Source organism: Mus musculus, chromosome 2, assembly GCF_000001635.26.
Source record: "Mus musculus strain C57BL/6J chromosome 2, GRCm38.p6 C57BL/6J".
NCBI classification, from domain to species: Eukaryota; Metazoa; Chordata; class Mammalia; order Rodentia; family Muridae; genus Mus; species Mus musculus.
In genome coordinates, this window is record NC_000068.7 from 163,522,988 (window position 1) to 163,550,730 (window position 27,743).

The 27,743-nt window shown below is 48.3% G+C and overlaps 1 protein-coding gene and 1 long non-coding RNA gene across 6 annotated transcripts in view; one reads left to right on the forward strand and one right to left on the reverse strand.

Annotated features, from left to right (window-relative positions):
- The window catches only part of Hnf4aos (hepatic nuclear factor 4 alpha, opposite strand), a 47,918-nt gene extending 29,184 nt beyond the window's left edge, over positions 1 to 18,734 (reverse strand). The window contains exon 1 of the long non-coding RNA NR_027970.1: positions 18,516 to 18,734. This is a non-coding gene — a long non-coding RNA (hepatic nuclear factor 4 alpha, opposite strand). The remainder of the gene's footprint in view (positions 1 to 18,515) is intronic.
- The window catches only part of Hnf4a (hepatic nuclear factor 4, alpha), a 66,097-nt gene that overhangs the window by 16,177 nt on the left and 22,177 nt on the right, over positions 1 to 27,743 (forward strand). For 2 of the 5 annotated variants that reach the window (NM_001312906.1, NM_001312907.1), the window contains exon 2: positions 13,936 to 14,071. The exons of 1 other annotated variant lie outside the window; for it this stretch is intronic. In NM_001312906.1, the coding sequence (NP_001299835.1) occupies positions 14,032 to 14,071 (40 nt within the window). In that variant the 5' untranslated portion in view covers positions 13,936 to 14,031. Of the gene's footprint in view, positions 1 to 13,935; positions 14,072 to 24,167; positions 24,433 to 27,743 lie in introns of those variants that run through there. 2 more of the 5 variants (NM_008261.3, XM_006498787.1) reach the window with 2 other exon arrangements.

Sequence of the window (27,743 nt, forward strand, 5' to 3'; positions counted from 1 at the left end):
GAAATCACCACAGGATGTGTCCGGGGACCTACTGGACCTACTGTGAGTCGGACATCAGTCAAAACTCCATTAATCACCTGCCCTCCATAAGCCCCTACTTTAACTGGAGGGCCACAATGTTTCTTGGGATCCCCTGGGATCAGTGTCAACTCAGAACCAGTATCCAGCAGACCCCGAAAAGTCTGATTATTTCCTTTTCCCCAGTGTACAGTTACCCTTGTAAAAGGCCGTAGGTCCCTCTGGGGAAGAACTGGAGAAAGGGTAACAGCAAAACCTTTGAGTGTCTTATCAAGATCCTTCCTCAGAGGAACCTGGCCACCCCTTCATTCAAGGGGTTCTGGATCTGCAAACTGTCTCAAGTCTGGAAATTGATTCACTGGCCGAGATTGCTGTTTACCACGATCTAATGTAGCCTTTCTTTCATTTGGCTGTTTACCACGATCTAATGTAGCCTTTCTTTCATTTGTTTGAGAATTTTTCTGCTTATACAGATCAAACAAATATGCAGTAGGCTTCCTATGTATTTCATTCCTGGAAACACCATGATTGGTTAGCCAGTACCAAAGGTCCAACCGAGTCATGCCATTATAAATTTCACCTCTCCTGTGCTGACCATTACTGGGTATGTTATTATAAACATTCTTTTGTCTACGCTGTCCATTATAATAACTAGAATCACCTTGTCTCGGGCGATTTAATGCTGCCACCTGGCCCTTGTTACCTCGGAATCCAACTAAACCCAGTGAATTTAATTCATCTAATTGAGCAGAAGCATCTCCAATGCTAAGATCTGGCACAAGGAAAAGGGAAAGAACAAAACCCTTCAAATGTGCTGGTGCCCCTCTCACCAATTTGCGTCTTATAGAGCTGGTGAAAGGCATATCTTCTGGACCTTCCCATTGTGGACAATTATGCTTTACACAATATATCCACTCTAGCATTGCAATTTCCCTAAGTCTTAAAATCCCTTCATCAACACTAAGCCATGGAATATCAGGCATCTCCAAGTCATTTCCAGTAGGCCATCTTTTGATAAACACCTCAGCCAACCATTCAAACAAACTTTTGACACCTTTTTTAACTATGCGAGCTTCCGTATTAAACCTAGAATCTCTACTCAGAGGACCCATGTCAATAAACTCAGCCTGCTCTAGTTTTATGTTCCTTCCACCCTTATCCCACACCCTTAAAATCCATTCCCACACATATTCACCAGGTTTCTGCTTGAATGAATTAGCAAACTCATTAAGCTCCTTAGTAGTGTAGCGAATTTCCTCATGGACTACACTTTCTACCTCCCCTCTAGGAGCCTGTTTTGCTTTGAGTCTGGTTACAGGTCTAGAAGAAACTATTGGTGGGCCGTGAGCAGACTCTGCAAAATTAATTTCCTCATGTGGGGAAGGCATTATTTCAAGAGGTGGGGCTGAGGGTACTACTTCCTCAGGTGGGGCAAACCCTTGAGAATCTGAGGATTCAAAATTCTCAGCTTCAACATGGTCTTCCCACACATCCCCATCCCATGTTGTAGGATCCCATTCTTTGCCAATTAGAGCCCTTACTTTAACTGTCGACACACTCTGATGCTGAGACTTGAATTTTCGCTGTAGTTCAGCCAACCTTACAATGAGAGTTTCTGTTTGATTTTCTGCAACTTGAGCTCTATTGCTACAAGAGAGAAGATTCTCCTCAAGGACACACTTAGCAACTTTTAGATCGTTTACTTGTGTCTGGAGCCTTTCGATTTTATCACACAACTCCTTCCTTTCATTCATCATTTTTTCCACAGATACTAAGAGCAGCCAGCCAGTAAAATCATTTTTCGATTTTTTCCCCATCTTGTAGAAAGCTTTGTGCACTGAATCACCTAATTCATTAAGAAAATCAAGGGCATTAGCTTCTTTAAGTTCGGAATATAGTTTCAACCATGGGTCTTCAAAATTCTCTGAGCTCCCAGGAGGGAGAGAATCTGGAGAGGTTTCAATATTTGAAAGTGCTGGTGGATCAACAAGCCAATTCCAGTATTTTAAAAGATTCATCCTTGTACTTCTGTTACTCTAGAACCACTCCTGGTACCAACTTCTGTATTAGTCAGGGTTCTCTAGAGTCACAGAACTTATGGATAATTTCTAAATAGTAAAGGAATTTATTGATGACTTACAGTCGGCAGCCCAATTCCCAACAATGGTTCAGTCGCAGCTGTGAATGGAAGTCCAAGGATCTAGCAGTTACTCAGTCTCACGCAGCAAGCAGGCGAAGGAGCAAGAGCAAGAGCTAGACTCCCTTCTTCCAATGTCCTTATATTGTCTCCAGCAAAAGGTGTAGCCCAGATTAAAGGTGTGTTCCACCACACCTTTAATCCCAGATGAAAGGCATAGCCCAGATTAAAGGTGTGTTCCTTAACTCGGAGATTCAATCTTCTGGAATCCATAGCCACTATGGCTCAAGATCTTCAAACCAAGATCCAGATAAGGATCTCCAAGCCTCCAGATAAGGGTCACTGGTGAGCCTTCCAATTCCGGATTGTAGTTCATTCCAAATATTGTCAAGTTGACAACCAGGAATAGCCACTACAGGTATACATATGTGTACACACAAAATACACAATAAAGTTTAAAGACCTAAAAAAAAAATCTGTCTATCATCTATCTATCTATCTATCTATCTATCTATCTATCTATCTATCATTTATCTATCTTATGTGCATGGAGTGAGGGACCCACAAACATGTCAAGGAACACGGAGAGGGCAAAGGGCAACTTGTGGGAATTGGTTGGGATGATTGAACCCAGAGCCTCAGGCCTGGCAGCAGACATCTTTACCCGCTGAGCTGTCTTGCCACCTTGTGGTCATTGTTGACATTTTGTTTTGCCAGTCTAGCTCTTTGAGACAGGTCTGTGTAGATAACCCAGGCTGGCCTTGAGCTTCCAATACCTCTCAACTTCTGGAATGTAGACCTGAGCTACCATGTCTAACCGAAGAACCATTGTTTAGTTGGCCTGTGGGTCTGAGATGGGAAGTCTGTGATAGATACGGGCTTCTCCTGAAGGTCTTTCATAGTGGCTTATCTTCATGACTTCCTCAAATGCTAACTAGCTCTTGGCAGTCTTCCTCAAAAAATATCTTTAACATAGATTAGGTTTCCCATACCTGGACGCCTGGGGTGCTCGTTCAAGCCCTTGCAGACATCTTTACACTTTTTGTCACGTGGATGAACAGTGGGTCCTAACTTTGGTCTTAGCACGGGTTATGCCTCCACTGACCAGTTTACAATGCCACAATTTTTCTTTTGTTTTCAAATATATGCAGATCTTCCTGTCTTAGTTAGGTTCCTATTGCTCTAACAGAACGTTGTGATCGAAGCAACCTGCGGAGGAAGGGATTCATTTCATTTTATAACACGCAGATCCCACTCCATCGCTGAGGAAAGTTGGGACTAGAGGCAGGAGCCGAGACTGGAGCCATGAAGGAGTACAGTCTATGCACCGCTTTGCTCCCCGCCCTCCCGTGGCCTACTTAGTCTGCTTCTTCTTATACCAGTTAGGCAACCGCCCAGGGGTGCCACCAACCACACTGAACTGGGCCCTCCCACATCAATCAGTCATCAAAGTGCTGCCCCCACAAGTTTACCAACTACCAACAGAGGCATTTTCTCAAGTAAGACTCCCTCTTCCCAATCAAGTCTAGGTCTTCGCCAAGGCGACAAAACCCAACCAACACACCATTCTAGGCTCAGCCGTATTTAAAAAGTCTTGAAAGGGCTGACTGAGGTTGGATATGGAAGTATGTGTCTGTAATCCCAGCACTTGGGAGCTGGAGGCAGGAGGATCCGGAGTGGATTATTAGTAAGGAGTCTCTAGAGGAGCAGAACTGATAGGGGAAAAAATCTATATGTGATTGTTTAAATCAGTTTACATAGAAGTAATAACACCCAAGGGGCTGAGACCCTGGGAGTTGCTCTGTCCTAGAGGTGGGGTGCCTCCACAGTCAGGTGGCTACACAGTGACTGTCTCACATTAAAGAGACCCAGAATCCCAGAGTTGCTCAGTCCCTGAGGCTGGGATCCTCCACATTCCCTATTTTGTGCCAAACCCTGAAGGGATCCTGGAGAGCAGCCGATCCTTGGTCATCATGAGTGTGTGGAAATGCTGATTTTGGTGTCCCTGAAGGAACCCGCAGCTTCTACTACAGGGAAAGTTAACTTGGCAAAAGGGAAGGCTAAGAGAGCAGGAGGCCAAGCAAGCAAAGGCTCCTCCTCTGCCACACCCATTTTATCTGCCCTGCTCCCAGAAAGTTCGCCCACACATAGGATGGGTTTTCCCAGTCACTTACAATTCCTCAATTGAGGTTCCCTTCTCAAGTTGACATTAATCCGACCTTCACTCAAAGTTCAAAGTCATCCTTAGCTATATAGCCAATTTGAAGACAGCCTGGGCTACAGTGGACCATATATATATATGGTGTGGGATCGGCTAACATTTGCCTAGCATACTTGAAGCCCTAGGTTTATGTTAAGAAATTTGTGACCCCTGGAAAAAGACCATAGACAATCTAATTGTAATTAAAAGGTTTATTGATTAGCTGCTAGCAGGATAAACAATCTCTGAGCCAAATTTGAGACTACAGTAATGGAGGGCTATGGGGAAGAACTTTAAAAGGGGAAAACCACACAAAGACCTTTGATATCTATACAAGCCAGCGGTTCTATTCTGCCAAGTTAAGTGATTAAGGCAACTCAAAGCAATCTTTGGGTATCTGCATAAGCAAGTTACAGAAGTAGAAAAAGCAGCTAGTCATATCATAACAAACGGAGAGTCAAGGTTACAGAGAACTTACTTTCCAGAGGCTGGTGGGTACCAAGATGGATGCCTAGCTTATGGCTCTTCTTCAGCCACAACATTGCAAGAATACACTTACAAACTCAGGAGACGGAAGCAGGAAAAATGAGGAGTTCAAGGTCATCCTTGCCTACACAGTGCATTCGAGGCCAGTCTGAGCGTGGGATACACAGGAGGAGGGGCTTCTGAGGTCTCCCCTCTCTGTAAGGATGTGTTTGCAGTTAAGTTGGTTGATGGAGGACAGAGAGACATTTTCTTGGGTAGTGTGTCCCCAGGTAAGGTGCTCATACGTCTGTAAATAACCCAAATGACTCCACTGGGTCACACACACGCACACACACACACACACACACACACACACACACACACACACACAGAGAGAGAGAGAGAGAGAGAGAGAGAGAGAGAGAGAGAGAGAAGAAAGGGGGGTAGTTAAGGAAAAGAAACGGCGTAGTGGGAAGTGGAGTGGGGCAGAAAGGGTACTGGACGGAGAGTGAATATGGACAAATTATATTATGGACATGTTTGAGAACCATACCGCTTTCCACAGAGGCTACACTACTTTATATTTTCAACATTACTGCCCAGGGATTTTCATGTCTCTCCATCCTCACAAACTCTCTCTAGCCAAGGCTAGCCTGGGACTCAAGACAATCGTCTTGCCAAATCTTCCCAAGCGATGACAGTGTAGGCAGAAAGCATCACATGAGGCTTCTGTTATATTATTGATGAAAGAGGCTATGTTCTTCTTGGCATTTGCCATTTATTTATTTATTTATTTACTTATGAGACAGGGTCTCACTATGTAGCTCTGGCAGTTCCAGAACTCACTATGTAGACCAGGCTGGTTTCAAACTCATAGAGATCGCCTTGCCTCTGCCTCCGAGAGTGCTGGGATTAAAGGTGTATACACCATCTATGCCTGTCTTAGGTTGGGTTTTGAGGCAGAATATTGCTATATAGCCCAGGCTGGTATTGAACTTTCGATCCTCCTGCCTCTGCCTACTGAGTTCTGGGACTGAAGGCATGCACTGCCACAGCTGGCTTTCTTGCTGCTTCTGGTGGTTTTGTTTTATTTTTCACTAATGCCCGGTGATGCTAGTGTTCCCATGGTTACAGAGTCGTTCTATCATTTCTTTGAAGACGTGTCTGTTCCAGCTCAAGTGAAGTTGTTTGTTTTCTGATGTCAGGCTGTCTGTATTCTTACCAGCTAGATGACTTACAAGCATTTCCCTCCCAGCCTGTGGATGCCTTTTCACTCTATTGATAGCATCCTTTTCAAGTGAGTTCTTTGGAAGCCATGGAACTTTTCTTGGCTCTTAGTAACTTTTAACTCAGTGTCTTAGTTAGGGTTTTATGGCTGGGAACAGACACCATGACCAATGCAAGACTTACAAAGGACAACATTTAATTGGGGCTGGCTTACAGGTTCAGAGGTTCAGTCCATTATCATCAAGGTGGGAACATGGCAGTGTCTAGGCAGACATGGTTCAGGAGTTACTGAGAGTTCTACATCTTCACCTGAAGGCTGCTAGCAGAATACTGACTTCCAGGCAGCTAGGATGAGGGTCTTAAAGCCCACACCCACAGTGACACACCTACTCCAACAGGGCCACACCTCCTAAAAGTGCCACTCCCTGGACTGAGCACATGCAAAACATCGCACCCAGGTACCTAGGGTGCTGGATGACTTTGGTTGCCAAAGCTGTCCTGAGCCAGTGGCACCTGGGCTCATTGTCTCAGAAGAACAAGAAATGTAGACAAGGAGAGAGTAGAACGACCATACATCTGTTAAGAAAAGGGGAAAGACCTCCTAGAGTGAAGAACACCCTCGTGCCTGCCTCCCCTGTGGTCTTTGACGGGTGTCATGGTGGGAGCTAAATGCAGACTGAGGTAATCTTTATTAGGACTGGTCATTTCTAGTGCATCCTGGTCTGAAATTCTGAAACGGTGAGATGTCCACATGCACTACAAAGCTCTCTTGGCTCAACTAAGGAACTCCCTGTGTCCTGGAATGATCTTGAACCTCTGCTCTTTCTTCCCTTCCAAACGCACCACTACGTCCAGCTCGTCAACCTCATCCTTTTACGCGTGGAGACCCAGTTCCCCCAATGCGCTGGAGTTTGGTTGTATTTCATTTGAGATATTTGCTTTCTGGAAGAATTTGCTTCTGGAATCCACAACCCATCTTCCTTGGCATCATGGTTCCCAGGCTTGTGTCCAAGACCCCCAGTGACAAGAAGCTAACATTTGGATCCATCAGGATTGTCCCTGGTAGGACAATCATAGCACATAGCAAGGTCTTTACTCTGGGTCCAAGTTTTTGTCCCAGCTCTTGATTCCGGCTTGCTCTTTTGGATCATTGGAACCAGCAAATTCCTTTTTTGTTTTTGTTGTTTTACTTTGTTTTGTTTTATTTTTTTAAGACAAGGTTTCTCTCTGTAGCACTGGCTGTCCCTAACTAGCCTCGAACTCAGAGGTCCCCCTGTTTTTTCCTCTCAAGTGCTGGGATTAAAGGCGTGTTCACTGGTAACCACTGCTAGGCTAACAGTGAATTCCTGTTTCCTAAGAAAAGCCTTGTTTTGCATTTCTGGAATAAGACTCGGGACTTTTCATGTGCTGGGTGAGCCGTCTGATGAGCTACAGCCTCAGACCCGTTTTGAACCCACACATAACTGCATGCTGGCACCTGCCTGCCAGGTGTAAGAAGGCTTATCACGTTTGCTCCACAGAGCACTCTATAAAGGGGCTCTATTGTTGCGTCCTATCTCGTAGGAGGAGCAAATAAGATCTGAAGAGCTTGTAACTCGCCCAGTATCAGACAGTTCAAAGGCCCCAGCCTCAGCACTTAGCTGAACTGCCTCTCTGTAGCTGATAGCACCTAGCCAGGGTCTCTCTGCTCCTTCAGTTACTCTCCAAAGGGCACAGCTTTTACAGCCTGTCCTGTCTGTCCTAAGTGTCCCCCCTAAAATTAAAGCCCGATGCCAGTGTCCATATATGGTCACTTCAGGACAGAGTGCAGGGGAAGGGGCGTTGGCGCTCTTGACTGAGCACTGGGTTCTTATGAGTGACAACTTGACAGAGAGCTGGAGTAACTGTCTCAAAATAAAACCAAGGGCTGTGTTACATCACCTGCCCATCCAAGCCACCTGGGATAGATGTCTAACCTGTGGAAAGGATGGGGCTTATACTCTTATTCAAAGATACTTAGGTGATGGTTGGGTTTTGTTTCTTTGCTTTAAGTCCACCTCGTGTGGCCCATGCCTGCCGCCCTTTGCAGCTCAGCCTGGCTTAGAACTCTTGACCCTCTTGCCTCAGCTACCCTGGTGCCGGGATCACAGGTGTGTGCCACAATGGCCAGATGGCGTTTGGATCTTAATAGGGTCATTGTTTTGCAGCTGACATCTTTGTAGCATTCACAGTGTGCCAGACACAGTTCTAGCCCTTTATCTATAGGAACACCAATAATCTCCACCATCGACCATAGCCTACACATTTACTGTTTCCAAGTAAGAAAACAGACCCTGGGCTGGGGTGTGGGGAGGTGGTAGAGCATATGCATTCAAACCCCCAAAGTTAAGGCCCAGAAGTGTTTATTCAGCCTTGACATGGCGCTGGCTCCACATTTCCTAACCATTTTTACTGGGTTTTTATATTACATGGTGAGAGGAGACCCAACCCTTTTTAACAAAGAGGAATCAGGCCAAGGGCACAGAGGCCTTGAAAGGCCCGTAATGTTGAGTCGGGATGTAACAAAATGGTTTATTTCATTATGACTATTTTTATTACTTTCTAATTAGGAAGTGATATCCTACTTGATAAGAATAACGATTCCTTTGAAAATAAATCCAGGACCTGGAGATGTAGCCCAGTCAGTCAGATGCTTGCCTAGTGTGTTCCAGAACCCCATAAAAACGGAACTAACAACACATTCTTGTAGCTTTATAGAAAACAGGAGGGATCAGAAATTCATGGTCATTCTTGGCTGCATAGCAAGTTTGAGCCCAGTTTGTGCTACGTGAGAGCCTACCTCAAAAAAAAAAGTTTTTTTAAGACAATAAAATAAACCCAAGTAAAAAAGAAATGACCTGGTGCAAGAGAGATTGTATGTAGATAACATTAGAGGTGGTTTTCAGATATGATAAAAGTTCTTGGGAAAACCCGAGATGCATTGGGAAGTCTATCCCATCTAATTAGGTATGCCGTTCTGTGACAAAACAACTCCAAGATTGGTTCCATTAGCGGGGTCTAAGTCCCTTATAGTGCATGTCCCGCCTTGGCCAGCAGAGGGCTCTCTTCACCGTGGTGCCTCTTTCTGTAAAGTAGCACCTAGCCTCAAGGCTTCGGACTGGGGCTGGCACCGCTTGTTTTTCCTCTCATGTCACTGGCCGAGACAAGTGTCACAGTCACATCCAGAGAACAGAGCAACTATGAAGCTATCCCCCTGCCTAAAAGCAAAGTAGACCAATGTGAATAGCCCCGGATAGACTAGGAGCAAACTGATCCAGAGAGGTAGGTTGGGCCAGGGCCCTTAGTTTTGCCCGTCCTTACCCACCAACAGGCTGCTCGTGGTCTTCAAGCCCCTGTTCCTAGGGAAGGAAGATGAGCCTGGCAGTCTCTCTCTGAACGGGTACCTCGTGACTGTTGTAAGCGTGCTGTTTCTTCATTGACTGGCCAGACTTAATCTAGGATCTGAAGGGAGTTGAACTGGGGCTAGGGTTTGTTTTGAAAGGACATGGGGAGCACGGGGCAGGGTAGGTATCTGGAAAGGGGAGGAAGAGAAGGGGAGGAGCCACGGCTGAGAACCTTGCGGACCCCGAAACTATTTTGTTCCTTCTACAGTGTGGGTACCAGGGATGGAGCTGAGGTCACCAACGCCTCACCCTGCTGAGCGTCTGCTGTACTTCACCTTTTATTTTTCTTTTTAAAAGATTTATTTATTTTACCTATATGAGGACACTGTAACTGACTTCAGACACACCAGAAGAGGGCATCAGATCTCATTACAGATGGCTGTGAGCCACCATGTGGTTACCGGGAATTGAATTCAGGATCTCTGGAAGAACAGATGGTGCTCTTAACCGCTGAGCCATCTCTCCAGCCCTGTACCTCACCTGCTCATTGTGTGTATTATTGGCATGTGCATATGCATATATGTGGGCAAGCATGGCAGTGTGGAGCACAGATAACTAGTGAAAGCCAGCTCTGTCTTTCCGCTGAGTCCCTGGCTAACATCTTTATTCACTGATCCACGTTGTTGGTCCCTTGATGAATTCCTTTTCTTCTTTTCTTTGTTGACATGGTTTCATTTAGTGCAAAGCTACACGTAAACTCACTATGTAGCCAAGGATGGCCTTGAATCCCTCATCTTCCTGCCTCCACTTTCTAAGGGCTGGCGTTTTAAAGCATTTGCCACCATGCCCCGACTAAATACTTTATGATTCTCAGGCTGTTTACTTCACTCTGCAAAAAACCCTCTCTTGTAATATAGAGTTGTTTTCACTAATTGTCAACTATCTACTAGACACTTAATGACGTTCTCTTCATGTATGCATGTGTCGGGGAAGGGTGTTACACAATGATCACATGGAGGTCAAAGGGCAGGGGTCACCTCTCCTCCTTCCACCGTGTAGGTCCTGGGGATTGCATCCGGGTCATCAGGCTGAGAGGCAAGCACGTTTACCTGATGAGCTCACGGTCCGCATCCCCAACAATTTCTCCTCGAAGGCCTCTTCAGCACACTACCAAATTCCCATTAGTTGCCTCTTCTTTGTTTCATTTGGACCTGTTCAAGGTTTGGGGTGTACCTTGAGGAATGCAGCCAGCGGGCATCTCCACATGGGGGGGGGGGCTGGAGAAATGTAAGTAGATTATCTCCAAGTAGCTGAACACGGGGCCATTTCCAGTTGACGTTCTGGAAAGACGGGGCAGAGACAGAGAATGCAGGTTGAGGAAGTTACAGAACTCACACACTGTGTGGGAGAGCGGCCAGCCTGGAGCAGAAGATCTAGTCTCACACCAGGGTGTGGCAACAATAGTTAGCAGAAAGGGGATGTGCAAAGGCCCTGAGACAGGAAGGAGAAAGGGAGGAAAGAGATGAGGTTGGAGCCGTGGGATACAGCGACAACATCTCTGTGGCAGGAGTCTTGTGAGCTTTATAAATGGCACTTCTCTTTATAATGGCATTCTCTTCCTTAAATGTGTATGTGTGCATGTATGTATGCACTGGGAAGGGTGTTCTACAGTGATCACGTGGAGGTCACGTGGAGTCGCTTCTTTCCTTCCACCATGTGAGGCCTGGGGATTGAATTCAGGTCATCAGGCTGAGAGGCAAGGCCACTGTAAAAGTTTAATGAGGGAAGAGATCGGACTCAAGGTATATTTGCGCATGATCATGGCCCGGCTTCGGGTGAAGAGTAGATGGCACAGGAGCAGAGTGGGCAAGGAAGTGTTGTGCACAGATTTCTCCTGGCTTCCAGAAACATGGTGATTGCGCTCAAGTTGGCTGTAGTGGAGCAGGGGAAACATCCTAGCTACTGTCAGGGATAGCGTAAACTGAGGCACTTTTTTTTTAAATGAAGATGGAGGTAGATATGTCATGTGGTGATGGTGGTGGTGGTGGTGATGTTAAAGAACGTGGGAACAGAATAAGTCATCCTACTGGACAAAGCTTCCAGTGTGTTTAACATGAGCCTAATTAACAGAGCTAATTTCACTCATATCTCCATGCTAACTCTATTTTTTATTTAAATATTAGCGCACATGTGTATGTGTGCATGTGTGTGTGAATATGCGAATGTTTGTGTGCATTTATTTGTGGCGCGTGTGTTGGAGCCATGGAGGCCAGAAGAGGGCATCAGATCCCCTGGAGGTACTGCTGTGAGCTATCCCATAGGTGCCGGGAACCCATCTAGGGTTCTCTGCAAGTAAGCGCTGTTCACCACCGAGCCTTCTCTACAGCTTCCATATCAACTTTTATGATGAGGGAGTGGTATTTAATGTTATGAATACCATTCTAAATGATGGTGTGTGCAAATAAAGGCTTTCGTTTGATGCCAGCACAAGCCTGGGAACTTCCTCAAAGCCGCCCGCACACTGGCTCCTGGGGCTGGAGCCTGAACTTTCGGAAATGCAGAATAGATTTTTTTTTTTTTTTAAATCTTGCATTCTGGTTGATGCAGTGGCAGCGGGCTGTGACTAGATTACAGTATGGCCTCCTGGGATGTACGTGAAGTACGAGTCTTGAGCGCCAGTTCCCACGTTGGCCACTAGGAGGAGCCCTCGAAGGCCAAATCGCTATGCTGGATGCGTTCAGAGGAAGATTTGCTGAGCTAGTTTCTGTAGCCCTGAGAGGAGCCGCACTCGCAGGACGCGACAGGGGTGGGCCAGAAGAGGATATCAGGACGCTGAGCTCTGTTAGGTGGCCACGCTTCTCTGCGCAGCTCCTTTGGCCCCTTTCCTCTGGCTCTCTGCCCCGCTGAGGACATTGGCTGACCTGGAGGGTGGGACCACGGGTTTACGCTGGATTGCAAAGGCTCAGATCCAAGGTGCAAAAATGCACATTCTAGCAAGTGACTCAACAGCCAGCAGCCCCCTGCCCGTCCCTCACTAAGTACCATGCACATTAAGCTTATCCTAACAACGCCTCACTGGGGTGTAAAATTGTCTCCTCGTAGGAGAGGGCCACCTTATCCAGAGGCCGGGCCCCCTGACCACGAGGTGCTGTCATCTCTCTCGGCTTCCTTGTTCTGGGCAGCTGGTCACTATTTAAAATTTACTTCTCTTTTTAATTTACCTCCCTTACTGCCTGATATGCCAGGCTGAGAATGCGGTTGCCAGACACAGCCTCAGCTCTCCGTTACATCTGGGATGGGATAAACCATACCCTTCCTTAACCTTTTTTTTTTTTTTTAATTTATTGTGAGTGTGAGGGTGTATGGGTGGCCACAGGCTCCTGGGGAGGTCAGAGATAACTTGTCGGGTGGGTTCCTAAGCCACCAGAGTCAGGCTAGGGGACAGATGCCTTTACCTGCTGAGCCATCCCTTATTTTTTAAGTATGAGTATGTCATTATTGAGGATATACTTATGCTACAAAGTACAATATGGTTGTCTGAAGTTACAGTTCCACTGGATGTTTTTATTTTCGTTGCTGACTACAATCCTGTAAGGGAAGGCTCTCGCCCCCTGTCTTCCTTGCTCAGTCTTCCGCCTCCACAGTAACGGTGCTGATAAGTCAAAATGCTTGGGTGGGTGGATTCCTTCAATTCTTCACTCATTTATTCAGGCAACGTATTTACTTTAAGCACCTGTTGGATCCCTGAAAAACCATGGTAGGCAGGCAGTCCAAAGGAGGAGGCAGTCACCATGACAGACACTATGGTAAATATAGTGTATATGCTCTGGGGGGCTGGGAAGGAACAGGGGAGGAGGAGTCCTTAACCCCTCCTAGGTCATCAAGACTTTTCCTGGAGAAAAGCAACCGAAATGAGACACGGAGCCCGACAGGCCTGTCAGAGAGCAGGGCTGGGCTGTGGGGTCCTGTAGGCGGCTGGGGAGGGAGTGTGAAGTGTTATCAGACCATCATTCACACTCACTGGGTGGGTTTATTCACTTCCAGACCCCTGAGGGAAGCCAGGGCAGCTTTGCTGTACTCGTATATGGGGAAACTGAGGCCTGGAAAGAGAAGTGCCTGGCTTGGGCTAGACTGGGAAGGGAAGGTAGAGCTTCCAGCTCAAATCCTACAGACTTGGAAGGGAGCCTTGAACTCTGCTAGAAAAGCTACTTTGCTGATGACCAAGGCCCCCAAAAGAGAGCAAGGAACCTGGGGCTCAAGAGGAGAACAGGACTCTCTCTACCAGTGTGGCTGGCTCCCAGCTTAGCAGGAGAACATGAAGAGACAGCAAGAGGTCTTTGCAGGTCCCCAAGTGCAGCCTCTGTGCCTCTCACGCCTATCTAGGTTGGGCCTTCAGGCCCCTTGTTGAGGCCTATAGCTGATTACTCCCATGGGTCCTGGGAAGGTCTTTGGTCTCCATGGTGACCACTTCCCAATGTCCCCGAAATCTCATTGTGACCAGTATTAAGGGATTAACTCGCCAGCAGCCCTCACAGGGTCTTGGGTACCAGAGTGGCAGCAGGAAGTGGTTCAAGGATGAAGAGCTTGCCCACCGTGTGTGACCCCATAGGACCAGGAGGAGGATGTCGGACAGGGGCCAGGGGTTCCTGCAGATCACATCAGGTATGCTCTTGAGTTCACGTCTGTCCAGAAGGGAGCCCAGGGAGGTAGAAGAGAGACCAGGGACTCAGGGGGAAGCTTAGAATTCAGGGCATGTGGAGATCTTTAGTCTCAGTCCCCAACTCAGCCCAGAAGGACAAGTCTGGAGGACATTTGATCAATATATATATATATATATATATATATACATATATATATATATATACATACATACATATATAGTTCAGATCCCCAATGACTCTTTGGGGGTACTGCAAGGCTTATCAGCCATCTCATTTTCACTTTGCGGTTGGGGAAACTGAGTCAGAGAGAGGCAAGTGAGCCATTTAAGTGAGCCATTTAAAGTCAGTAAACTGAAGCAGGTGAAGAATTCAGAGGGGACCTCACAGTGATCTAAACAGAGCACTGTTAAAAGAAACAAGACAAAACCCGCCATCACCTCTGTCTTGAACTCCACGTTGCCCACCGTGTCTTCAGGAGCCAGAGGCAGCCTGTCTGACTGGCCTGGTTTCTCCCCTCCTGACCTTCCCAGATCTTTGCCCGCTCACCCTGAGGCCAGCAGAGAGTTCTAGACAGTCTCCACAGGGCTGGAGGGCACAGAGCCTGGACTATGCCACCCCAGGGGACAATTAGTCTCTGGGTCCCTGGTTTGGCACCTTGCTCACCTTTTAGCCTCTCTGGGGATTTCAGACCCCAAATGCCCTGGCAATCCAGTAACCAGGAGGGAAATTTAAACCCCAGGGGCTGGGGATGCAGCTGGTAGAACACTTGCTTGCTTGCCTACCGTGGGTGAAGCTCTGTGTTCTTTCTGTATTCAGCACTGAATAAAGCACACCCGACGGTGCACACCTGTCATCCTAGTATTTAGAAAGCACAGTCAGGAGGACCAGAAGTTCAAGGTCACTCCCACTAGTTAGCGAGTTTAAGGCCAGCCTAAGCTACATATACAAAACCCTACCGAAAAATAAAAATCTGAGACTTGACTCCCTGGGAAACCGAGGCTCCCTGGCTGAGCCGGCTCTTCCTTAGCCAAGGCTTGCCCCAAAGGTGTCAGATAGCCTACTGACCACCACAGAAAATGAGAAAAGCAAAGTTCAGGACAGCGAGGAGGCTGCTTGACAACACAGGGGTACACAGGTCATGGACATACATGCAAGGCTCCTGTAACGCTTGGAAGACAAGAAAAACTAAGAAATGGCCCCAAATGGTGCAGAAGCTGGGAGCAGTGATGGACAGAGTCAGGGGAAGCAAGTCTCAACAGGTACCTTCTTCTATTCTTATTTTGAAACACAGCAATGCAGCAAGGACATCAGATGAAAGGCTTAAGCAAATGAGGTAAAATAGTAAACAAGAATAATCATAACTACACACACTGCCATAGCGACAGGTGTGCAGAGAAGATTACAATGCATGTCCTAGGAATTAGTTCCAGGTCATTTCATCCTTGACCTGGAAGCCAATATGCTGTTGCCAATAATAACAGCAATAGCCATTGGTGCCTGGAATTAGAGCTGTCCACAAACTGGAGATGGAGCCAGGTGTGGTGCAAACATCACCCATGAGTCAGCATTCTGACTTGGAGAGGAAGTTATCACCAACCCACCTAACAGATGGGGAAACTGAGCCTCAGCCAAGGTTTGACTTGTACACAGTCAAATCTGGACCCATATTAACATATTTCCAGCCTTCCCTGACCCAGCAGAGGTTCAGAATCATGACCACCCACCAGACTTCTCGGGAAATCTCCAGCACCTAGCACTGTGCCTCCCATTGCAAGATTTTTGTTTTGAGATAGAGTGTAACTACATAAGCCCAGGCTGGCCTTCCTCTCACCGGGATATAGCCCAGGTTGGCTTGGAATTCCCAATTCTCCTGCTGTGATTACAGATGTGTGCTACCTTGTCTGCCTGGTTTGTGACAGGGCTTGGGAATCACTGTTTTATCTGTCCCTTTTTGTTCCCTGTGTGGAGCCGGGGAATGGCCAGGGCCTGTCACACGCTAGGCAAGCATTCTACCACTGAGCCATATTCCAGCACAAGGCCTTTCAAAGCTAGGACGTAAAAACCTTTCACAGTATCAAGTGGTTCCATTTGGTGTTAGCCAGAATGAACCTTCAGCTCGGTTTTCCATATGAAATTCAAAGACCAAAGAGGAAAATGGCTTTTCTAAGGACCAGGCATGGCTAAGAACAAATTGGGACAAGCTATCCAATGGTTTACATGGAATGTTTGCTCAAATGAGAAAGTGTATCCCCTTTGGATAGACCAGGTTCTGGGGCTTTGGAACAAGGGCGGGATTTCCACCCCCTGCACCATCCCCCACCTCAGCCTCCTGAACTAGAATATTTGTGCAGTGAGTGACCTGTGCAACTAAACACAGTGATCCTGGCCTGTCTCCGAACGAACTCCCAAATACTTTACCCTGATGACATCAGACAAATCCCTGGGGCCCCTCCGAACTGGAGTCGAGGAGATTAAGGATAACTTCTGAATAGCAGACTCATTCCTCATTCCCAAGACCAGGACTTGGGGTAACAGGGGCTTCCCATCACCCCTCAGGCCCCACACAGGCCAAGGTCACCCTCACAGAACACAAACAGGACAGTGGCAGTGTCAGCTCGGATGTCATAAGCCACCTGGCCGTAGGCAAACAGAACTCAGGAAACACCGCCCACGGGACCCAAATCCTGGCTTCTACCCTGATCGTTCCCCAGACCATCCGCTCACCAAACCTCCTAAGTTTTTCCCGTCAGAACCTCCCACAATACACTGCTGTCTGTCCAGAGCTGTTTCCATGACCCTGTGCTGCCAGTTTCTCTTGAGCATTTGCTGTGTTGGGAAAGTTTTGAAAGGATGGGGTAACCTTGGGACCAGGAACACAAGTTCTGGAGTTAGGTTGGATTTGAGCCGGACAACTTATTTCCTATCAACTGTGTGAGCTTGGGTGAAGAACTCAACCTCTCTGGGCCAGCTGTCTTAACAAACCGCTCATGAAAACGCCCAGCATCAGAGCAGCGTGAGAATTCAGGAGCGAAGCTCCTGACACAGATGTCCACGCCATTCATGTCTCTGACGCCATTCGTCCTTGTGGGACAATTAGAACATAGGCATTTTCTCAACTTACAGGGAAGAAACTGAAGCTGAAGGGTCCAGACAGTCTGGGAAGGGCTCTGGCTTCTGTGTGTCTCTAAGGGCTGGATGCTTCCAGAGGTAGGACATAGCCAAGATTAGGAGGTGCCCCTGCCTCACATTCCTGCTGCTGGGACTACTCAGAGACCTACAGGACACAGATGCCATCCCCTAACTTGGGCCTCTGGTGGCTCTCAGAGATCTCAGAGAAAAAGACCTGTCATCTCTGTCCCAGGAGAGCCAGACTATCTATCTAGTATAGCCTGTTCTTGGACAGGCCGCATCCCCACTTCCGCCTCCATCTCCCATCTGCTGGGTCTGGGCCAGCACTTTCCCAGCTTGAAAATGAACTATTAAGATCTCACCTAAGAAGGCATCATGTGACACCCCCCCCTTCTGTGGGCTCCTGGGAACCCCAGGACCCAGCTCCAAAAGCCTCCGTTTGCATGTCCCCTAAGATTCCCTGGCTTGGACGTTGGAGCTACAAGCCCCTGCTTCACATCCCCCCTTCGGATGTTCCAGCTGCCTTTATCTCCCTGTGGTAACAGAGCAAATATACTCAGGCCCTGGAGCAGGGCACATGCAGGCTGTTGACTCTTGAGCAAAGTCTTCCCTCCGGAGGGCGCAGCACAGGCTGCTGGACATGTGTGGAGAGGCCAATGGCCTCTTGCATAACCCAGGAGGCCTCCTGCCCACCCCGGGGCCTTTTCAGGGTTAGGGGTGAGACAAATTGCAAACTCATGCCCAGTTAATTTTTTAAAGCAAGACCAACAGGCTCAGCAATGATTAGCAGACAGGTAAGTTCATCTTAATCACACTGAGGACAGGGAGGGAGGAAGAGGCTACTGGAGGCCCCAGGGATGGGGCCCAGTTATCAGTTAACCACACAAATGTTTCTTTCTAAAACCGCTGGCCTTCAGCCCCCAACACTCTCATCTTCCTCTCTGAGATTCTGTGGTCAATGAGCAAGCTAGTGGCCAACAGCCATTGAGTGAAGCGACATGTAGCCATCCACAGTCTGTGGGATAGAAAAGCGACAGGATCCCCTTTATAAGAAAGAGTTCACATGCCACCACTAATTAGCTTGAAGCAAGTCCCTTCTCCCCTCTGGGCTTGGTGAGAGGTCTCAGTTTTGGCTCAACTCCCGACATGCAGCAAGTACCCTTCACTTGAGAGATCCAGGGTCTCCATTTGTCCTATGGGTAGCTTAGGAAGATGTCTTTTCCAGTCTGAAGTTCCAGGAGGTCTTGATGGGACTTAGCCATGGTGGGATAGAGAAAGGAGAAAAAGGAGCAGAAAGGCCCAGAGAGGGTACCCACCTGGTTTCAGTTGTTGGCACCAACAAGTATCGGGTTCCAGCTTCAGGAAGAAGTGGTCCTCTCAGATAGGAACGGGGGTCCCTGGGTCGTGAGCCCCATGGGAGATACAGAATGGCCTGGCAGGTCCCAGCTGCCCAGGACTCCTACCCTCAGGTCTTGGGAGCTGCCAAAGGAAACGGCAAAGCCAGGCCAGTCTCAGGCCAGGTGGCTGCCTGGACTGGAGTTTGGTCAGCAGTTGGGGACCTATATTGTGAGATAGTTAGGACTTTGTCCACAAACTGGAATTTGAAATTTCAAAGGGGCGAACCTGAAGGCCCTACCCCAGAGTAGACATGACTCTTGGCTTCTTGCCCCCACGACTTTTGTTCTTTGTCTTGATAAGTGCAGGTTTCCCCTGCGCTGCACTCTAGGTGGTAGGTGGGGGAGGAAGGAGAGGAGATAGAGGTGAGGTGAGCTCCCAGAGGAGAAGCCAAGGCGCCAGGTGGCCCCAGGGGGCCCCAGGTGACTAGAGGTCTGTCGAGTGCCTCTAGACCTGCACTGGGGCCAGATACAGGGCTGAGGCTACTCGGGTTCATGACAACACCCCTGCTGTATGGAGAGCTGGAGCCAGACCCAACCTCCAGGATTCTGTAGTTACTCCAGTGACCCCCGGTGTGGGGGCAACACAGAGGGAGAGAGCCTCAATCTCATAGTCAGCTTTGGGCCAAATGGCAGACTCTTCTGTTACACGCTTCATGGCTTTCAGGCTTTTTACTTCACTCAGTCTCCATTTGGTCTTAGAAAGTGAGGATACCCTGGACTTCAGAAAAAAAATGAGAAGAGTGAAAGAGTCAGGTTCTTATCATGAGGTGGAAAACATGCTTCCATGGCAAAATGCTAGAACTGCAGTTTGGTTGAGGGGCTGAGGATGTAGCTCAGTCAGTACAGGGCTTAGCTAGCATTTGTGAAGCCCTGGGTTAACTCGGGAACCAGACCTAGTGGGCACATAACTGCAATCCCAGCACTCAGAAGGTGGAAGCAGGAGGATCAGAAATTAAAGTCATCCTTGGCTACATAGATAGCTTAGGCTACATGAGACCCGGTCTCAGAAAGAGCAAGGGAGAAGGAGATGGCCCAATGTGGCAGGACCCTAAACCTCTGTTCACAGCAGGGCTATGAGCTCCCCGCCTACCTCTTGGTTAGCTGCCACCTCTTTGGACCATCTTCTTCCCTGCTCAAGTTCCGTCTCCATCTGCAAGATGAAGGAGTTGGGTCTCCAGGCGAGCTCTAAATTCGTCTCTTCCAGAGGCTGCTACCCTTTGAGCTGGGGCCTGACCGCTCAAGGAGAAAGGATAGAGAAACGAACAAGTTCCACACCGATGGCATTGAGACTGGGAAATGCCCTACCTAGGTGATCCCTAGACTAGGGGTTGTAATTCCCAAAGATCACGTGGCCAGGGGAGCCAGGAGTTACCGACCAATGGTGGCAATCACTACCATCGCATACCGTATCTCTGGGCATCCATAAGGGGGTCCCCACCCTCCTCAGATAGTCAAATTCACAGGTACTTGATATGAGTGACTGCTGCATTGCGTATGACCTATACACCATCCACTGTATTTTCAGTCATCTTCACATTACATATGCCTCCGTAGGAGTGCTATGTAACTAGCTGTCTTGTAAGATTAATGTTGTTAAGGAGTCAAGAGAATGTATGGTATAATGGCCAGACAAGTGGTGCTTGCCTGTGCCCCAACTCTCGGGAGGCTGAGGCAGAGGGAACTTGAGCCCAGGAACTCAAGGCCGGGTTGGGTAACACAGTAAATCCCATCTTGAATACATAACCCGATTTGAGCCTGCTGAGGTCAGAAATAATACTAGTATGATGTGTGTCCGTATGTTGTGATTTAGCTTATACGGCTGTGTGCCTATGTATGTGTAGGTTGAGCATGCATAAGTATGTGTATGTGTGCGTGGATCTGACATCTGTGCCCTCCCTCCTCTACCACATTCCGCTTTGCTTGTGGACAGGGCTTCTCACTGAACCTGGGGCTCACTGTTTGCTTAGGTTGAATGGTCTGTGAGCCCTGAGATCCCCTCCCTCCCCTCCCCCATCTCTGCCTCCTTTTACTGAGATTAGAAACAATATAAGCCATGCCAAGTTTTTCATGTGGGTGAGGAAGACTTGAACTCAGGTCCTTGGGCTTGTGTGGCAAGCACTCTACCCACTGAGCCATCTCCCCAGAACCCTTTTATTGTTTTTAAATTAAAAAAAAACTATTTATTATTTGTGGGTAGAAAGAGATAGAGAGGTGGGATGGGGTGGGCACAGCGATAGAGATGTAGATTGAGGGTGGGCATGATCTCGCTGAAGTCAGAGGACTATGCTTAGGGGTCGGTTCTCTCCTTCTGTGGGTTCAGGAACACTAGCTTCAAATTGCTTGTCCCAGACTCCAGGACCATTAGAGCGCACAAGTGTGACACCCGTAGGCCAAGGAGGGCTGCCGGGAGGGTACTGCTCGGAGTCAGCTGAAGGTGGAGGGAATTATGAATGAGACGGTTATGCAGTTTATGATCCATGAATGAGTAGGTTGCAGTGCGTGAGTCGTGACAGGGTGGGACACGGGTGTGGAGCCTGCAGCACTCCATGTGTGCCAGGGTTTGTGTACCTAGCAACTCTTCTCACCTGAGCTCTCTTTTCCTCTTGATAGCTCTGTCTATTCGTGATGTGTCCTGGCCAACCCTAGTTCATCACAGACTGTATTTAGTGGATTCTACATCATCATCCATAAAAAGACTCACTAGGTTGCTGCCCTAATAAACCTCTGACTGGCTAACGATCACACTCCGCTTAGAGAATGGTGGAACTGTGTCTTTTCCAGGGAGCAGGACAGATGTGCTAAATACTGTAGAGTGGCTGTGGGTGGCTTGTCACCTGCTGTCCCTTTCCACCCAATCCAGCCCTTTGCTAAGTGGAACCAGAATGGGCCTGAAAGGGTCCGAAGTCAACCTCAGACCTTTTAGGGATCTTAAGGTGTCAGTTGCAAGCTCCAATCTTTCCTCTCCCTTCTACCAAGAAACAAAGGATGAGCCTGGAATCTTTCCCCACCGTAATGAAAGTTGCCCAGAGAAGGAATGAGAACCACAAATCCACTTGAGGAGTGATAGAAATTGTGTTTAATCATGTGCGAGTGTCCATGACAGAAGCAGGGCACACCAGGTCTGACTTAGATCACCAAGCTTGCAAGGCAAATGCCATTCATTGCCTGTCGAGCCATCCTGCGGGCCCCAGAGAGTTTCTAAACTCACAGCACTCACCCCTGAGTCTAATATCTTTCTTTTCCATGATTGCCTTCCGCCATCTTGTCTCTAGGGACAGGATGGAAAGGACAGAATAAAGTACAGAAACAGGGCATCTGATGGTATCACTATGGTGTTAAGGCTCATCTACACATCCATTCACTCATTCACTCGCTCACTCACTCACTCACTCATTCAATCACTCATTCATTCACTCACTCATTCACTCACTCACTCATTCACTCACTCACTCACTCACTCATTCAATCACTCATTCATTCACTCACTCACTCACTCATTCACTCATTCAATCACTCATTCATTCACTCACTCACTCATTCATTCATTCACTCATTCACTCACTCATTCACTCACTCATTCATTCACTCATTCACCTTTTACATATTCATGAGTTTCAGTCATTCACTCAGTAATTCACCTGGTCTCCTAGTCACTGACTTTTCTGGTTCATTCTCTCATCCCAGAGCAGACTCTGTTTCTCAGTCTTGCCCTGTGTCGTTACCATGTCCTCTGAATTGCTCTTTCAACTAGCTGAGCAAGACAGGCCCTGAAGCTTCCTAAGGTCCTGCCCTCACAGTCGGCCTTCTGTGACTTCCTTTCTCCAGCTAGTGGGAGTCTCAAAAGTGTCAGCAGAGAACACAGAGGGGGACTACACAAAGGGACAGGTGCCCCAGGCCCAGAGTCAAGCCTTATAAAGGATGTAGACAGTGAAATGAACATTTAAAGAAAAAGGGTTTTAAAGGCTAAAAAAAGGTAGGGGTAGGATTGAGAGATGGCTCAGTGGTTAAGAGCACTGGCTGCTTTTTCAGAGGACCAGAGTTTAATTCCCAGCACCCACATGGCAGCTCACAACTGTCTGTAACTCCAATTCCAGGGGATCCAACACCCTCTTCTGGCCTCCATAGGCACCAGGTATGCATGTGGTGCACAGACATACATGCAGGCAAAACACTCATACAAATATTGTATTTTTTAAAAAAACCCTTTAAAAGAATGGAATGAATGTTGAGCCATGCAGAGAAAAGGGGGAAAAGGTGGATAGAAAGAAACGGAAAGCCGGGCGTGGTGGCGCATGGCTTTAATCCCAGCACTCGGGGAGGCAGAGGCAGGCGGATTTCTGAGTTCGAGGCCAGCCTGGTCTACAAAGTGAGTTCCAGGACAGCCAGGGCTATACAGAGAAACCCTGTCTCGAAAAACCAAAAAAAAAAAAAAAAAAAGAAAGAAAAGAAAAAGAAAGAAAGAAAGAAAGAAAGAAAGAAAGAAAGAAAGAAAGAAAGAAAGAAAGAAAGAGGGGGGAGGGAGGGAGGGAGGGAGGAAGGAAGGAAGGAAGGAAGGAAAGAAGGAAGGAAGGAAGGAAGGAAGGAAGTTAGTTTGGGCAAAAGGGAAGAGGGACCCTAAAATGAGAAGAGGAATTAGTTGGGCATGGTGGCACATTCCTGTTAGTTCCAGCTCTTGGAAGGCTGAGGCAGGAGTGTCAAGAATTTGAGCTCAACTTGGGCTCCATAGCAAGACAAAATGATGGTTTGGGGGTGAGGCGTTAGCCAACGCACCTTGACAGTTATTTTTAGATCTTATGTATTACCCAAACTACCCTTTCAGATTGCCCCATGCAGTCTAGGAGATGGAAACTGAGGCTTGGGAGGAGAATCATTTACTTAGTGTCACAGTTCTCATGGGGCAGGTGCCTGAGCGGAAGCCCAGGTCTATGGGCTGCAGCTCTTGTCTGTGCCTGTCCTGGGAGGGGTATGCACTGTGCAAGCATTCAGTGTTTTCAGGAAACCATCTATGGTTCAGCTGGAGCAACCAAGAGATATCCAACCGCTGGGTGAGTCCCAGCGGTTCCCAAAGCATGTGACAAACCAGAAGGGAACCAGAAGAATCCTCTTCAGCAAGATCCGAAAGACCCAAGTGTGGGCTTGGGTGTTAGGTTTCCAGTTCAAGCGACCCAGGACAGCTTTATCTCAAATTGAGGATAGAAGTCAATGATCTGGGACGTGATTGGCTTAGGGCTTCATAGTGGTAGGCTTGCCAGTGTCTAAACATGTCAGCTGGGTTGTCCACCTTGGTGAGACTTGGGGGCTGCTGAGGCAAGGGGTCCAACCAATGCCAGTCCTGTTGGGTGCCTGCCTTGGAAGATTGGTAAGTGACTATTAATGAGCGGGAGGTGGGGGGGGGGGCAACAGTTGTAATTAGCACCCCAGGTGTCAGTCAGAAACCAACAAACAGCCAAATCCTCGTGGCTCCACCCAGCCTACCCAGCAACGGGGGTGATTAACCATTAACTCCTACCCCTCCCCACAGAGCCTCCACCCTCTGCAGAGGCTAGGCCAGGACGCCAGGCTGAGTCTCCCAGAGGACAGTTTGAAAGAGAGGAAGGCAGAGAAGGGACCTGGGAGGAGGCAGGAGGAGGGCGGGGACGGGGGGGGCTGGGGCTCAGCCCAGGGGCTTGGGTGGCATCCTGGGCCGGGCAGGACAGGGGGCTAAGGCGTGGGTAGGGGAGAATGCGACTCTCTAAAACCCTTGCCGGCATGGATATGGCCGACTACAGCGCTGCCCTGGACCCAGCCTACACCACCCTGGAGTTTGAAAATGTGCAGGTGTTGACCATGGGCAATGGTAGGTGGGGGCAGTTGGACTGAGGTATGGAGCGGGTCTTTGGCACTAGACTTTGGGATGGGAGGGAAAATGCAGAAAATTGTAGGTTGGTCCTATAGGCTCGTACAGGTGTTGCCAGGCGAAGCAAATGGGCCTTCGTCGTACTGTGGCCAGAGGCATTCTGGGTGACCGAGGCCTGCCGAGGTGGATTTCCAACAGAAAAATTCCCCAGACCCTCCCTACTTAGGCCCCCGGGGGTCTTAGGCTGTCCCGATTACCATGTTAAGGAAATGGGGCCGTGATAGTGAGCTTCCTCCGGGTGGCTGCAGAAATCAATCCTGTCCAACATGGCCCTATCTTCGGGCCCCTGGGCCCTTTTACGTGCAAGCTACAAAAGGTCTGTCTTGTCTCTAGTGATTGTGACAGGAGGCACGGCTGCGTTTCAGACTTTGGGAAACTGGAGTTCAGGAGAAAAGTAGAATTTCTGGGCTTCCTGTCTAAAAGGCCAACATAGCGGTGTGCGTTTACACGTACGGTCCTAGGTGTCCTTGTAAGAGTATGAGAGGCACGGCAAATGCAATACAGCTGCGTGCCTTTTCCCCTTTTTGAGTTTGTGTCCCAGCTTCATCTGTATGCGTCGAATGGTCTGTAGTTCTGTCTCCAGGATCTTTTGGTTTTTGGTTTTTGGTTTGGTTTTGGTTTTGTTTGTTTGGTTGGTTTGGTTTGAATACATATTTGTATGTATAGTGTCTGTAAATGTGGATGACAGATCTAACATACTTGTAAATGTGGCCATACCCTGTGCTTTCTGCCTGGTGGCCCTGCATGGCATTTTGCTTTTGATATGTGCATATAGCCCCTGTGATACTGGGCACCACTCTCTGGTATACAAGATTGTGTAGTGTCAATTTGGTAGGACTCTTTTTGTTTGGTTGGTTGTTTTATTTTTTTGAGAGAGGGTCTCTACGTAGCTCTAGCTGTCCTGAAACTCACTACATAGACCAGGCTATTCTCAAACTCACAAGAGTGCCACCTGCCTCTGCTTCCCAAATGCCAAGTTTAAAGGCATGCACCCACTAGACCCAGCCTGGTTTTGTTTGTTTGTTTGTTTGTTTGTTTTTGGTTTTGGTTTTTGATACAGGGCATATGTGTTCCTGAGCTGGCTTGAAACTTAGAACATACTCCCAGGCCAGCCTGGAACTTGAGGTCCTTTGATCCAGCCTTCTAAAGCACCAGGGTTATGTTGTGAGAGTCTTCTTCACTGTGACTCTCTACCAAAACTTGGCATTCGTGGCAGCAGCTTGTGTGTTTTGTGTCTCTGTTGTCCCTGTGTCACCATCCTTCAAACACCTGCTCCAATATCACCGAGTATGTGTCTGTGGGGTGGTGGGTGTTTCCTTTGCCAGAGGGTTGAGAAGGCAGGTGTCCTGGGAAGCTTCTGGAAGGGACGGGACCAGGTTCAAGGCTAGCACTGGAGAGAGAGATGGCACTTGGCTGAGGCTGGCCTGCCACCACCCTCCCTCCATGATGCTTCCTCTTCCTTTCAGAATTCAAAGCTTAGGTCTGGAAAGCTGTGTGCGCTCTCAATCTAGCTAGAAGGAGGAGGCAGCGTGTGGGCTCTGTCCATGGTCAGTCCCCCTGCCCCCTCCCCCCTCCCCCGATGCTTGCCCCTAGTATCTCTTGCCAAGTACCATGTGACCTTGGGTACACTACCTCCTTCTTTGTCTCTTGTGCAGTATGGAAATGGGTTTCTTTACCCCAGCTTCGTTGGACAGGGGTGATTCAGAGGGGTTTACTCAGGGAAGTGTTCAGGGCGAACAACTTGCTTCTGCCGGAGATGGTAACACGTGACCCCCCCCCCCCAAACAGGGACAGTATTTGCTGTCACACTCCTGGCCACCACATAGCCTCTTCAGTATCTAGGAGTTCTGTGTTCCTGTACCTGATTAAGTGTCCTGAAGACACAACAGTCACCCCCAGCTCTGAAAAAAAAAACCCTCCTCCCCAGCCTCAGTTTCTTCATCTGTAAAACGGGGACAGGTAGAACAGCATATAAGGTTTACAAGGGATTTCCTTGTGCTTGCTTGATCCTGATCTCTATACGGGCGGTCTCCAGGACTCGGCATATGTCGGAAGGGTCCGTATGCCCTTCTGGAGTTCACAGAGCTCTGAGAGTTGAGGTTATAGGAGGTTGTCCTCCAAAGTGATTGGGGGACCATCCTGAGCTAATGGCTAGAAGATGTTAAGGATGTCTGCTCCCACATTCCATCCCCGATCCAGAAACAGCAGAAGGGTCTTGTTTTTAAAGTCTCCACAGATCCCCAGGCAAGGGTAACATGGTTAGGGCACAGTATACTAAGCCATAAACCCAGTCCCTCTGCCTGGAAGCAGTGTAACGATGCTGGACAAGTCCCTTGTTCTCTTTGAGCCTCAGTGTTCTTAACTGGGAAATGGAAGTGGCCTGCTGACCTCAGGGGGCCTATGCTGCCCAGCAAGGGGACACTTGCTGGCCTCTGCCCAAGTTGCGGGCTCAGCTCTCCCTGGGGGTCAAGGGAGGAGAGGCTGAGGGAGAAAGAGCCAATGAAGCTTAACAATTATCCCCGCCTTGGGAATAATTCACCAGCCGGAGGGGGCTCCGCTCTGAACACTCAGAAGTCCTAGGGATGGTTCAGCCAGAAGACAGCAGAAATGAGAAACAGCTGCCAGACACCTGCTGGGGGAGTTCTCTTCTGCGGAGAGGTGTTTAAATCACAGATAGTTCCAGAACTTACTGTATGCCAAGCACTTCTGGCTGACCGACTATGTATGGACAGCTCCGGGAGATGATGATGCTCTGTCTGACAGGTGGAGGGGGGCAACGACAAGAAATTGCCCAGTGCCACAAGAACGGAGGGCATTTGATCCAATTCTATGACGCTTAAGAGTCTCTGCTTCAGTGTACCACTGCCCTCTCCAGTTTGCAATAGGACATTCCCCTAGGAACCCAAGGGCCAAGTTTCTATGGGAAATGCTCCCTCCGTGTGTGTGTGTGTGTGTGTGTGTGTGTGTGTGTGTGTATTGCACACATGCATGGACTTTTGTTTTGGGAGGAATAATTCTAGAGTTCAGTCATCTCTGAAGGGTGGTTTTTGTTCTCTTCCTTCCTTCCTTCCTTCCTTTCTTCCTTCCTTCCTTCCTTCCTTCCTTTCTTCCTTCCTTCCTTTCTTCCTTCCTTCCTTCCTTCCTTCCTTCCTTCCTTCCTTCCTTCCTTCCTTCCTTTCAGACAAGGTCTCAGGTAGCCCTGACTGACTTGGAACTTACTATTTAGCTAAGTCTGACCTTGAACTCTTTCT